We start from the raw sequence: 15034 nt of genomic DNA, 5'->3' as shown, positions 1-15034 counted from the left end.
CTTCCCGCCGCTCCCACAATGCCCCGCGCCGGCGGGCCGGGCCGCAGGGGAGGGGGTGATGGCGGCGGGGACAAGGGGGGGAAGGGGAAGGGGCGCGGGGTGGCCGCGGCTTCTCGGGTGCTGTTTGTGGTGGTGCCATCCTCGGGAGCGGCCCCTCAGGCTTAACTGGGCGCCCTGGGTATCGTCCCGTGAGGGGAGTGAGGTGCTGAGATAAGAAGTCGAGGTTTGGGTTGTGTCGAGCTGGAGATCTCGGTCAGTGGGGTGGGAGCTGGGCTTTTCCCTCTGTGTTCAGGGCGTTAAGTGAGGCTGTAAATGCCTGGGTTCAAGGGAAGCCTGGAGAAGGCACTGCTGGCTGTGTGTGGGGAGCTGGTGGTCCCCACGCTGCCGCCACACACACCTCAGAGCTCAGCAGTGTGCACACAGTGCAAGGCACACTAATAAAACAGGTGGATTTCGATGAACACGAACATAATCCTGTATAAAAAGTACCACACAACAGAAAAAGTGGTGGCTGCAACCATCTACACGAAGCATGCAACTCCTTGTACTGCTCTTCATGTATTTTTCCAACAAGCAGCTCTGCAAAAGGATTGTTTTCTGTAGTAAATCAGACACAGATAATACCCTTGAAGCGTATTTGAGACATATGGTTAAAAGCCCACGTTTTCAGATCCTGGGAGTGGAACAAAAATCTCAGTCAAAATTCTAAAAATAAACTCTGCATTTTAACTTACTCTTCATAAGTTGTGTGCTGTCTCATGCCAGAAATGTGAAACAGAATTTAAGGTGTATTCTTCCTCCTTTCACCAGTGATGAAAGTCTTGTGATAAAACTGCTTTAGTGTGTTAGAGGAAGGCTCCTAGAAAGGAGGCAGAGAACTGGAATAAAAGAAGTGAGATAGAAATAAAAGTGCAGAAGCATTCCAGGGGCATTTGGGAGACAGAGAATCAACAAACAGAATATTAACATCTACATGATACCTTAATCTATCGTCCATCTGAATCCAAACCAAACCCATGTGTTCAGATTAATTTCTCAGAGATTTGGGGATGATACAACTCAAGTCAGAGTGCATGCTCAGTTGAATTTTGCAAGTTTCGCTCCATTTCATACTTGCAACAACTGTGCAAACAGACACTGGGAAAACGTTGGCTTTCATTTTGACTTTGGCATGTTGTTGTTTGGCTCTTGCACACTAGTTATTTGTTCACATTTACCACAAATAATGACTAGAAACCTAACCTGCAACTAGACTGTAGAAGTAACTTCTGGAACGGTTTGCTTCCTTCTCTTTCCTCCACCCCCTTAAGACTTTTTGTCTTGTGGGATTTGTTCGCAATCTGCTAGATGAAGCTCTAAGGCAAGTTTGCCAGATCTAGGGCTGCATCATCGTTCAGCACATCTGGAAGTGGTTTATGGGCTCTCATTCCTTCAGTGCCGCGTCTGGACTCTCTGCTATTCCTCAGCAGCAGAGAGAAAAGAAAACCAGCACAACTCCAAAGTAAACTTTGAAGAGTTTGAAAAAGGAATCGAATCTTAAAACTGTTTCTGTGCCCTGTAAGGCCCTTGTACAGGGGACTTTAAAGGAGGACGATGGGCAAGGAAGCTTTGGCAAGAGTGCTTACATCTGTGGGCTATCTAGGATCCAAGTAAAAAGCTCTTCAGGAGAAAGGAGTCCCGAATACTGTGCTGCTTTGAAGAGGTAAAAAGACTAATTAAGCAGGAAATATCTGAGCAGTAATGTCATGTTTCTGAGCTTTCCCTTCTGCAGCCCCTTGTTTTATGACAGGATTTAGCAACTGACTTAGGGACTGCCAGGTTTTAGGAACTAATGTATAAATTCAGGAAAAAAATGAGTAAATATTTATAAGAGAATAAATATTCCTTTCTTTAAAAATCAATGGCTAGTTAATCTGAGTCGCTGAGACTTAGGAACTTTGTAGTTTTGGAATTCAAACTTTTCTTATATGAAACTTTCTGTGTTTAGATTTTAAAATTTAAAACATGGTTCAATGTATGTTGATTTAATCATCTCTGAAGAGATCATGAGGCTGTGACTATCCAACTTTCATTTTGCCCTGATCATCAGTGTTATTTGTGACTATTGTTACAAATTTAGTTAAAAGGCTGTAGTCAGCTCTATTGAAGTCAGTGAAAATTGCTACTGGCTTAAGCGAGGCTAAAAAGTTATTCCACGAGTGTAGGGTTTTTTGTTGTCTCTCTCCTTATCTAAATGAATAAGCTTTTAAGTGTCTAAGACTACAATACTTGTGTAATGTGCAAGAGAAGGGATTTCTAAGCAGCATATTTTTTTTTCAACTGATAAGGTTGTTTTCATATCTATGTAAATTAATGCCACATGAAGAGAGCTGCTGGAATGCAGCCAAGTACTGCAGATGTGAAAGGAGTCACAGAAATATTCCTCTCTCTACGATTTAGTCATCTGTTGGGATCTAAATATATGCAAATGTAAGTGGTTTGTAAACAAAGCCACATCTTAGCTTTATTTATGTTTTTATTTCCATTTTACTTGTTAGTCAAAGTAGAGGCTAATTCAGGATGCTCCCTCACCAGCAGCATTAACCAATGAGGGGTGCTCATTTTTGTGACTCAAGTTTCAAGAATTTCTGCTGTTTCGTGTTCCTTCTCAGGGAATGAGAATGAACTTCATTTTAATACGTGGATAGAAACTGCAGTGTTTCCTTGTCTATACTGTAGCATATCTGTATGTATGTAAACAGGAAAAATGGGTTTTGATCTTGAAGATAGCTACAATTGTATAAGGGTTAGATCACACAGTTCAGTTTTCCTTCACTCCTGCCCCAAACTCTGATAGTGGTTTTAATTTATTTATTTATTTTTCATAAATAATACAACTGCTGCCAGAACTTACGTGAATGTTGTCCTTTTTCCACAATTTCAGGGATTGTGTTCTTTCCTCTCAGGTACAAAGTTGTGGCCATTCTCACACCTTGCTTAGAAGTACAGTTTTAGGGAAGGCTACTTCTTTATCTTAAGCATCACAGATGTGCTTAAATACAACCCATTTTGCACAAGCTCCCCTTTTACTGTTGCAGGAAGGATACTTCTCTTAGAAAATCTTTTCACAATTACTTTAAAATTTTCTTATGGTCTGAGAGTCACTGCTCCAATGTATGATACCTATGTGTTTGGGAACTGTATGCTAGCAAAAGCTTAGTATTCGTGATTGTTCTTATGTTTTAGGTGAGATCAGATATAAAGGCAGATGTATTTACAAATTGCACCAGTTGGTGTTTTTATAATTTTTGTACATTATTTTAAGATGTGTTAAAAATCATAGTTATTACTGGTGTAGCTGATTGGACTGAATGTATTAAAACAATTCATTTCAGTCTATTAGTAGGCTGAATATTAAAATATCTAATAGCTCTGGCTCAAAATATTAGTTATTTGTTGCAAGAAAGTTATTTACAAAGACAGAATTCTTTTACTGGTTGATAATGCTAAACCTTATCCCTGAAATATTTAACTACTGTTCACTGCTTGTATTCATGATTTTTCCCTCTCTCTCTCTTTTTTATTTTTTATTTTTTTAAATTTTACTACAGACCACAGTTCATATCCAACAGAACATATGGCTCTTTTAAAGAAAAGTAAGAAAGATTAAAAACATTTAAAATATGTATTTTTAAAAGAGGGCAGAGATGTCAAATGCAATTTATCGTAAACCTGTTGTAACAGTTGCATGCAAATTTATAACTAGTTTTGCTAAATTATACTTAACTTTTATTATCAAAATAAATATTTTCCTGTAAACTCAATCAGCAATAAGTACAGCAATAAATCCTATTAATTTAATATTACTCACTACTTGCTGCATGAGACTGAGTGCAGGTAGCTGCCAGTTTCATGTGGGCTGTGCCAGGAGCACCCAACTGGACTTTTTAAACAGAACTCTGCACGTTAATGCTGTTCATACTCAATATTGAAATGTGGCCCTGAGAAATTTGGGATTCTCATCACCTGTTGTGATCAATGACTGAAAATGGACGGCTGTGAGTCTTCAGTTATACAACCAAAATATCACTGAAGTGAATGGGCACTTTCCTCAGCTGATTTAAACAAGTGCAGGTTTGGTGATGCATGCATACCAGTTTCAACTTATTCTCATGCCTAGTTCTGGTTAATTGGCCCTTTTGAATCAAACAGTTCAAAACTTTGTTCCCTTTGCTCTTTTGCATGCCTTGAATATGTACCATCACCTTTACGATGGTACAAAGTAATGAAGTCAACCCAAAGAACTCCATCATCAAGGTAACTGTCGGTGATGGTAGCATATTCCTTCCCTGTCCTATCACTGAGCTGTCTTGGTTAACAGCTCATGGTTGGTTAATGTTGGATGGCTTAGGCTTGTCCAAGATAATCTGGTAGGAACTGGAAAATCATAATATACAGTAAGGTCTTTGCTTTTGCATGGTTTGTTTTGACTTTACTAATTACAATATCAAAATGTTTATGTAGTCTCAAATATTTTTGGAACATACCTGGTTTCAGTGGCATGCTGAGTTTATTTTTCTAGTACTGTTAGAGTTTTGCTCAAATATACCTTGAAGATCTGCATGTTGAAATCAAATAAAATTTTATTTGGGTCTGAAGGAAGTATGAGAGAAGGAAAAAGCTAGGTAAAATAATTAGTTCTTGAAGTCCTATGATGTAGCCAATGAAAGAAAGTTCCAGGATTCTAGTAATACTTAGAAACATTACTTTGATAGTATGGATAACCCATGTGTACTTAATGAGTGAGCAAACAATCCATGAAAATCAGATAGTTGGAAATAATTGTAAAAGGACAGAGATATCATTACATTTTTATCATAATGTTTTTAATTTGATCAAATAGTGAGAGAAAAGAGAAAAAAAGACAGCAAATACAGATTTTGATATGTACTAATTGCAAATTTGATTTTAAAAAGGTACAATTAGTATTCTAGTTTTTAGAGTGATTGTTAACACATTCTTCCTTTTTTTCAGTTAACCAGATCTTACTGTTACTTCTTGTCTTAACTGTATGTGCAATTCTGTACAACAAAGTTCACAAAGTGCCATCTGCATTAAAGAATGAAGCAGGTAAATGACTTCCATTTCATTTATGTTCCTGTTTAATATTTCTTACCTCTTCATGTAACATCTATTTTTCTTGTTATTATTAAGCCTGTTTGCCCTGCAGCAGATGAGCCACTTCAAATAAAACAGTAGGAGACTGATAGTACAATTAAGAATCGTCATCCCGATTCACACTTTTATCCAGATGTCACTGATGCAGATGGAAGCTGGTGGATATTCTTATTTAAGAATACTATTGGAGTTGCCAGGTGATAACAAACTTCAGTCAGAACTTGTCCTTTGGGAATATGCTTGGCCTACCTGTTGATGTCAGATAGATAATCAAGTATTATCAATATAATTTTCAGCGGAAGTTCTTGCTGGAATATTTATAGTGACAAAAACCCGCTTGGGTTGGTATGGTTGGACTAGTATGTAGTGTTTATACTAATAGCTTATTCACTGTTCCTAAGATAAACAAATTCTGTCTCAGTATAAACCATTTCTATTCAGTATGGTTTTGTTGGGCTGTTATGAGTTTAATGGATATGTTTTAACCATTATAAATGTATTCATACAAGTTCTGTAAGTTAGTCAGTGCTAGGGGTACAAATTTTCCTTAGCAGGGATGTGAGCTGTTTCGGTACTGTTCAGATTTTTTTCTCTTTTATCATTAGCAACTTCCTGGTGGTACAAAATTTTGCACTATTCCTTTCTAGCCTGCTTCCCAAAGAAGTGAAGCTCATGATCTTCCACTACACCATGTGGTATACATGCTCTTCCATTATACTAGCTCTTCCATTTACCTCCTTCCTTTGATAATTTTGGAGCCAATTGTTCAATTTGTACTAAATATAACTGAGAAGTAGAAGTCTCAAAGGTATTCAAACTTCTTTAGGCTTCGTGGGAGTAAGCAGCAACATGGAGAACAGGGTGATTTGTTCTCCCGTGGAGCAGAAGATACAGATAACTCTTTTCTGTGTTCTGTTTGGAAGCATCTAAGTCAGCCCGCATGTAGTTCTGGATTAGTGACAGCTCGCGCTGTGTGCCTTGGCAGATGTGGATGTGTAAAGGATGTGGGAAGGAAGTGGAGTGAATGTGATATGATTCTACTGTTTATAGAACTATGAGCTCACTCTTATGACCCAGATGTGATACAAAAAGATTCTCAATTTTCTATTATAATGCATAATTTTGTTTCTTGCAGTTGATTTGGAGAGTCCTGAGGAAATGGAAGAAGAAATCCCAGTCGTAATCTGTGCTGCTGCAGGCAGAATGGGTGCAGCTATAGCAGCAATCAGTAGCATCTACAGCAACACAGAGGCTAATGTTTTGTTCTACATAGTTGGGCTGAAGAACACCATCCCTCATATTCGGTATATGAGTGCTTTATTTTATTTCAGGCTGTAATTAGGATCAGGTTGTGGTTCTCCTTAGAATGAGCATAAGCTTTGGAGAACTTTCCAGGAAATGTTTCTTCCTTTTGTAGGAAGAAAGTACTTCCTTTTAAGTAGTGTCTTGGTAGCTGTCCCCAGGATTCCCTACACACAGGAAAAAGGATCTTTGTACCCTGCTTAAGGCACTTGCTGGTGTAAAGGGGTGTGAAATAACCATAACATGCCTTTTTGCCTTTTGCTGGTCAGCTACAGAAGAGAGTGTGTAGTAAGGTAAGTAAGTGCATACATGCTTACTTGTCACAAGACCATTTTGTGGCACTGCACGCAGCTCATATGAAGCTGTGTCTTTAGTTTCAGAGCAGAAAAGCCTGCTGTCTAAAGCTAATTTCAGGTAAGGGAGATGGGTAAATGTTATAAATAGAGGCCCAAAGAAGCTAGTAATGAAAGCATGTTTGGGTGTTTTTTTTTTTGCAGACGTTCTCTAAAACAGGGAAATGAGAGAGGGAAGGTGTGAACCAAAGATTCAAATATTTTTTTAAGCAGTTCTTGCCTCTACTTCTGTAGCTTGTGTACTTACAATTTATGTCAAAAATGAAAAGATGTGATAAGTGCGGTTCCAGAGAGAGCTTTTCCAATCCAGTCCATCAGTAACCTAGAGAATAGAATGGAGTATGTTCTCTATGACTCTACAGTTGGCACAAAGTTGGAAGAAACAGAAAATATATTGAGTAACAAAGATGAGCTGAAAACAAACTCCAAATGAGTTGGAAAAATGAGCTGTAAAACATGATGAAATTCAGTAGAGGTGGAAATTGGTAATTGTGTTGAGTCAAGGTCAAGCAGGAGTTTGTTAGGACTTGCTAGATAACATGGGGACTCCAGTTGCATAATAACACAAGTACAATTTAAGGTAAGTCAGACAGAAGCTTTGTTAACTATGATTATAGTGAGAGAACGGGAGTGGAGGGATAGATGCTGTCTGTATGCTCTCCTACTGTGTATTTGGAGACCCTCATTCTTTGAAACACTCATTTTGAAACCTACACGACTATAACTGATAACTGACCACACTACTGTGCAAAAAAAAAGGGTAGTGGAAGGCATGCTTCATAGTGAAATATAGTCAGGGATATATATGACCTCTGGAGATGTGAGAAAACTATTTCTGAGCTCCTAGGCATTTCCACCACATCAGAAAAAGTATGGCATTTAGTTTAATGTGCCTTACTTCAGGAAAGATTTAGAAGAGAGGCCAATCGAACATCAAGCAATAATGACAGGAAATCTGACAAAATAATGAAAAAAATTAGTCTGAAAAAAAAAAATAAATCCTCCGCTAAACTGTGAATATGTGACAGTCATCTTGAAGGACATAAAACTGTAAAAACGAGAAGACTGACCTATTTTTTAAAAGCATAGCAGATAGGATAAGAAAAAAATGGTCTTTAACCATAGCATGAAAGTCCAGGAAATAATATTTAGTGATCACAAAGGTGTAAAATGGGTTGCTTGTACAATGTGTGGAGTCTCTGGTTTTGGCACTTTTTTTTTTTTTTTTCAGGTTAAACAAATGTCTGTGTGCAATAGCTGTAGACATAAGTGATTTTGTCTTGGGGTAGGATAGATGAAGTGAGTTTCCAAAGCCTCTTATTTTCCTGTGAGTCTGAGTTAACACTGGAAGTACTCTCCACCTGCTGAATATTTCTTTTATTACTTCTTTTAATCACAGAAAATGGATTGAAAATTCTAAACTGAAAGAAATAAAATTTAAGGTTGTGGAATTCAATCCCATGGTACTAAAGGGAAAAATCAGGCAAGATGCAGCACGTCCTGAACTACTGCAGCCTGTGAGTAAACAAACACCACACAACACATTTTCAAGAATTTAATGCACATTACAGCTTTTTAAATGTCCTAGTCTCTGTTCTACTACACAGGAGGGGTGCAACCCCCAAAAAACCACTTCAGGTCCAAATGCTAAGCTGTCACTCAAGAAGGAAAAGTGCATTATAACAAGCTCCTTGCAAGTTTTCTGTCTTGCTGGCACCTCACCTACTTGGTGGTATAAACTTGGTGTTTTGAATGTGTTATATATTTAAGAATATATTAACAATTTATCAGAGGAAAGTTACACTAGTGCTACTTGTTTCTCCATGATGCTGAGTTGGCTGCATTCTGCTATGTCTGAGGTTAAGTTAGAGACTAAAGACTAACCTAAATGTTACCAGCTGTCAGAAGAAGCTGATTTGCTGGTGTTTTGTTGTACCATCAGCACTGGTAACGCTGCGTCTGGAATACTGTGTCCAGTTCTGAGCGTGTCAGTAAAAGAACTAATAGTTTATTAGTCAGTAAAGAGTGACTAATGCATTAAACTGCTTTAACACTTAGTATTTCATTTTTTCTTCCCCCTCTTTAACAGCTGAACTTTGTTCGATTTTATCTTCCTTTGCTTATCCAGAAACATGAGAAAGTCATATATTTGGATGATGATATCATTGTTCAAGGTAAGCTGACATCCAAAAAGCAGTTTCCAGCAGAATTAGGATTAAAGTTACTTCAGTTTTTATAGTTGTCTGGAGATACAAGAGTATAATGGAAATTGAGGAAAATTGTAGGAGCATTGTACTTGGGAAAACTACAAAATTTCTGTTTATGTATTTAAAGAAAATTCTGAAGAAAACCTCTTCACATGTGTTTTTGATAGTTGATTTTAATTTTAATCAAAATAAACTGTATGGGTTTCATTTTAATTGGATTCGGTCAGTTGCTGAAAGATAAGGTATCATGGTTTTCACTTGGATGCTGTAGTATGTAGTTAAGTGTGATTTGTGCTTCCTGCTAGCATTCAAATTCCCACAAATGCTGCTCTACTATGAGCTGCTTTATAAAATATAATTAATCTTCTCTGCCTGTCTCATTTTCTTTTACAATAACTTATTACATTTTCTTCAACATGTATGCTTACTGGTTATCTCTGCTTTTTGTTTTTGTTATTCTGTCCTCAGTCATTAACGGAAATAATTAACGTTTTGTAAGGTTCTTAAGTCTTCATTTACACTCCATTTGCATAAACACTTTAAGTTGACACCACCTCTTCACCTGCATCCCTCCCTCATGTGCCTGCACCAGCTTTCCCCAGAAAGGTGATTCCTTTCAGCCTGAACTAGCTTCCTGGCATGACTTAAGGCAGTGCTCCAGCAGAAACGACTGGGGTGACTGGTAAAAGAGGTGAGGTAGGACTTTCTCTTTCATTAGGGGTGTCAGATTGTCAGCTGATAGTGTTTCTGGAACCACAGGATAGAGGTGTAGTTTTACATTACAGCTAATGGTAGGCTGCTGCCTACGGAAGTGGCTTCTCCTGTCCGCAGGCAGCTCCTGTTACCTCTCTTGTATCACACCTACAGTTGTGCAGCTGTGAAATAAGCTGACATTTTCTGTTTGACCCGGCAGAAGACTGGCCATATAACAAACAAACAAAACCAACCAACCAAAAAACAACAAAACTTGTTTTCCTCTTTACTTGCTCACCCGTGGGCCATGTAATCGCAGGACCCAAAAGAGGGGAATAAAGATGAGCACGTGGGAGTGGAGGCAGAGGGAGGGTGCATCTGTTTTGGCAGCTGTTCCTCATGTTTTAACTGTAATGTGAGACTGCTCTCTATCAGATGTCTCTGGAATGGGAGTTCTGACAGGGTAAGGAGTGATTGGGAGTTTCAGGGTTTAACTTTGGGACTGTTTATGTGTTGGACAGTTATTTCCTATAGTAAGTAAGAATGAAACATTTTGGGTGTCATCACATTTTTTTTTCTGCTTTTTCTCTTGAAAAAACACAAGTTATTTAGAATCAGGACAAAGCACCTGATAAGGCTTGTTAATTTTAAACAATTACTAGCTGCCCCATTTGAATTATTATTATTATTAGGATGTAATTTCTGTCCCAAGTTTTCCACCTGGCTGGTGAGTTTGGAGAATTTTTCTTTCAGAAACAGTAGTTCTGCTCTTTGCAGTATGAGGAATGTTTTCAGTTTCTAGTCTTTTATTGAGGTTTCCTGCTAATAGTAGCTTTACTTTTTCACAGCCTACCTGTGGGGAGTGGCCTACCTCAGGCTAATGGGCCTGCCAACTTAATTAATCTTACTTGTGACCCTTGCCAGTAGATTGAAGGGGTTTGGATGCAGGCTCCCCTAATTGCTGTAGCTGTACAGTGGTGGTGCTGTGCTTCCCACCGGCCCTGAAATCCTTCTGGCACAGTGGGTATGTGCTTGTCAGATGGCGAGTGAGGCATCATGCGTTACGTTATCTCCCTCCATCAGGAAGGAGCTGGGCAGTCTGGGAAGCCACAAATGTGACAGGCACCTTTCAGCTGGCCAGTAAGTACTTATCAGTAAGCACTGGGAATCCAGGTATCTTACTACAAGGTACAAACACAGGAACAGAGGAAAAAAACTGATCTGTGCAGGAAATTGAAGAGACTTTTCTGAGGGATTGAAGTCATCTGCCCATGCCCTCTTTTTCCAAGTAAGAGCTAATTGAATGCATAACTTTGTAACCAGCTTCTTAACAGTGTAATCAGCGGCTGCTTCAGCTGATCTTGGACTTTTGAACCAAATTAAGGATGTATTGAATACTGATGGCAATAGATGAAGATAGACACCCGTATATGGGACATAAACTCAAAAATTTCCCATATAGCAAAATTCAGCCTTCATTAACATCTGAGCTGTCCCCTAAAATTAATATGTTTGTAATTAACACGTGAGAGCAGAAGTTATCCTATCAGCTATGTAGCAGAGAATAGGCTTACTCTTAAGCTTTTCAACTTTGTGTAACCAGGTGACATCCAGGAACTCTATGAGACTAAGTTAGCTCCTGGACATGCTGCGGCTTTTTCAGATGATTGTGACCTGCCTTCTACGCATGAAATGGTTAGAAGTGTAGGCATGCAGGTAAGGCGTCATTTTGGAACTCTAATCATGAATGTATTGACTCATAAGCATAACATGATTTTATATATTTTCCTCTAAGTGATTTTTTTTTTTTATAATATTTTTTGTACCAGTTTTACAGGTAATTAAGAACTACTTTCTGTAGTAACTCTGTAACGATATGGTGCTATCAGAGTTGTTTCCTGTAGTAGTTTAAATCTTTGTTGCTCTTTGGATTCTACTAAATTATGTTTGGTATTTTATTAAGTTAATTTTGCTATCAGTAGATTGTGAGCACTTCTGGAGTATTAAATGAAGCCAGAGTATATGATATTTGTATTAGTTGAATTGGGAACAAAACTCAGCAAAAGTATTTGAAAGCAAATTTCTGAGCTGAGTTCCCCAAAACTGTCAGTCCCTCTAGCATTACAGCTGCACAAGTATAAAGACACATCATTTAGAGTAAGCTTCAGGAAGAAAAAATGTGGTGAGGAAAGCGCTTTATTCACCTCCAGTGTGACAATGTCATGGAAAAAGCAGTTCAGTAGCACACCTTGCCTTTCAGCCCCACGTCACATGGCAATTGAGACAGGTAATCATCACAGAAACTCAGCTTTGGAAGCGCATACTTAGTCTCCATGTGAGCAGCATAGAGATGCGTTTACTCTCACTTTTATTGAGATTCACAGGGGATAAACATACTTCGAAGTTTTCTTTTTTTAACTTCCCAGAACACATACATGGGATTCCTGGACTACAGAAAGCAAGCAATTAGAGATCTTGGCATCAGCCCCAGCACCTGCTCCTTTAATCCTGGCGTAATTGTTGCTAACATGACTGAATGGAAACATCAGCGGCTTACAAAGCAGTTGGAAAAGTGGATGCAAAGAAATGTAGAGTATGTATAAAGAAACCTAGCTTTGTGCTTAACTGGAAATTGAGGATCGAAACTATAATTTTCTGTTTGTAAGCTCTTTAAAGTTTGCAACTTTAAACTTTATTTTGTTCTGTGAGATACCAAAGTAACTCATGTTCCAGAATTTCCATGTGGTTATATCTGATTGAAAGCGTACCAGAAAATGCCGCCTGGAATATTAGTCCTGTGTTTATTGCAAACCGCACTTAATCCTGAGGGACACTGAGACCATGTGGGGCTTGTTTTGATCCCACCTCACTTGGGACCAAGCCACTTAAAATCTTCCCTTCTTGAGGCCACTTTAGAGAAGAAGGAATGTTTTCTTGTTTGTGTGGGGTCTCCCCTACCATAATGTCAGCCAAACAGTAATTGGACACCCTACTTGTTAAATACCAATACAAAACGCTGCTTTCTCTATAAACAGACCAAACTTGACATGAAGATAACTTTTTGGCTTTGACCACAAATAAGTCATGAACACAATGAATCAAACACTGTTAATTTTTAATGTTTGTTTCTAACCTGCATTTGCAAACTTGATGTTTACTTGTTTTCTCTGCAAAGAGTTAATTTTAAATTTAGTATTAAAACTAAATTGAAACAGATTTGCTGGTGCTTTTGGACTACCTCCATTATTGGTTACTTTCAGAACAAAGCAGGAGAGACACAAATGATAAGCATGTGACTGAATAAAAAGCTAAATGCCTCTCTGTCTCACTCTGCTTAGCTAACGTTACGAGAAGATATTGCTCTGATTTTTAAGAGCTTGAAAAAAATCCATGAATATTAACTGCAGGTCTTAATCTACAAAGATGATTTTCGATCATAATAAAACATTCATGTTCCTTTTAGCTGGGTTTTGAAGTGACCGTGAAATAAATTGCTTAGTTAGCAGCTGAAACAGTTCTGAAGGTTTCGATTTTTGTTGTTCTGTAGCCTCTAAGCCCCTCTTGATACTTTCCAGGTTTCCACCTCGTTGGGCTAGGCAGGTGACACGATGCTCCCATGTGCTGACTGGCCAGGCCTTAAGCACCCTGTGGCCAGACATTTGGCTGCTGCCTCTTAAAGCCTCTCCTCCCAGTAATGTTTGGCTTTTTCAAGCCCTGGAATTTTCACACAGTTCACAGGAAATTAATATCCTTTAGATGTTAGTTTATACTAACTAGATTGTCACTTCTGATCTGAAGTTAACTTACAGGTCTAAAAGTCGGGCAAGGAGGCAAAGGGGAAGGAAGAGAGAGAGTGAAATACATGAAAGCATGTACATTTCTGTAGCAAACAAAACTGAAATATGTTTAATTCCTTTATGCTGACAGTTTTTTTTTTTTCCTATTTGATTTTGCCAGCCTCATAGACTACAGGCAGCATCTGGAAGTAATTGGCTTCATGTTGGGTTTGCTTGGTAGCAACCATCTACTCAACAAGAATTGGAGTTGCAAATGCAAGCAACTAACAGCATTAGAACAGAATATGCTGAAAATAAGCGTGTTCAAAATGCTTTTGAATTTTACCAGAATACTTACATTTTGATCTCCGGACCAAAGACTCTGAGTGCGGTTTTGAATACTTCATTCTTTTGCAGGGAAAACCTCTACAGCAGCACCCTCGGGGGAGGTGTGGCGACCTCTCCAATGCTGATTGTATTTCACGGAAAGTATTCTGCTATTAATCCTATGTGGCACATACGGCATCTTGGTAAGTTTAGCTTTCCACCATTTGCAGTTTGAACTAAATAAAGTGAGAGTTTTTAAGATTCCAGTGTAGGATGTTACATTACTTTACCTCACCACATTACCTTATAGCTCAGACTGACATTATGTAACCCATGCTTCCTCCTTTTCCTCTAACACTCACTAGTCCTGCTTGCTTCAGGGTAGGGCAGAACATGTGCATATCCCACTGCTAATTGTCAAACACCTTAACAGGTCAAGCAAATAAAATAGCTTTACCCCTCCAAAAATAACTAGTAGTCATTAAATTGGATAAGAAGGGAAAAAAAAGTACCAAGGAGAAAACTACATGATTGAAGACCAACTAATATATATTGTCCTAAACCATGGAAAGAATATATGAAAGATGTGAATATCGTCACAGAGACTGAAAAAACTGACATTTTTAGCAGCTAGAGTAGAAGATCATGGGACACCTGGCAGTCTTTGTGTAGTCAACATGTAGTTAGCATTCACAAGGGAATGGTGAATTATCCTGAGAAAAAAAAAATAATAGCTTTATATATAATAAAATGAATAGTACAAGGAATGTTTTTAGTGAATCTCAGATATACCAAGATGTTGTTGAGAGGAAACAGATTTTTCAGATGCAGAATTAGAGGTGTTAATTGAAAAAATGCTGCTCTGTCATAAAAATAATTGTCTATTGACAAGTAAGTGGAACCATACTAATCAGACTTATTTTTATAAAACAAAAGTTTAACTGTGTAGTGTCTTCCATTACAAGAAACTTTTATTTTTTTCCATATACCCATGCAGGCTGGAGTCCCGATACCCGTTATTCAGAGCATTTCCTTCAAGAAGCTAAATTACTTCACTGGAATGGGAGATATAAACCTTGGGACTATCCCAGTGTTCACACTGATCTCTGGGAAAACTGGTTTATTCCTGACCCTTCAGGGAAGTTCAAATTAACTCGTCCTGACAGCTGATACTGAAAACACTTAATGCATTTATACTTTGTTTTGCAGCATGCAATAG

The 15034-nt window shown here is 38.3% G+C and overlaps 1 protein-coding gene across 1 annotated transcript; it reads left to right on the top strand.

Annotated features, from left to right (window-relative positions):
• Positions 1-3598: 3598 nt before the first annotated feature.
• GLT8D2 (glycosyltransferase 8 domain containing 2) lies at positions 3599-14985 on the top strand (the record flags this gene model as incomplete). Its single annotated transcript, XM_084305971.1, has 9 exons — positions 3599-3635; positions 5014-5109; positions 6293-6461; positions 8212-8329; positions 8902-8986; positions 11316-11428; positions 12139-12305; positions 13906-14018; positions 14813-14985. The coding sequence occupies exons 1-9, from the start codon at positions 3617-3619 to the stop codon at positions 14983-14985; spliced, it is 1053 nt and encodes a 350-aa protein (XP_084162097.1). The 5' UTR covers positions 3599-3616.
• Positions 14986-15034: the final 49 nt, after the last annotated feature.

Source organism: Netta rufina (assembly GCF_964035555.1).
Source record: "Netta rufina genome assembly, chromosome: 1".
In the NCBI taxonomy this organism is placed as follows: domain Eukaryota; kingdom Metazoa; phylum Chordata; class Aves; order Anseriformes; family Anatidae; genus Netta; species Netta rufina.
The sequence above is the reverse complement of the archived record's forward strand: the minus strand, read 5'-3'. Positions and strand labels throughout refer to the sequence as shown.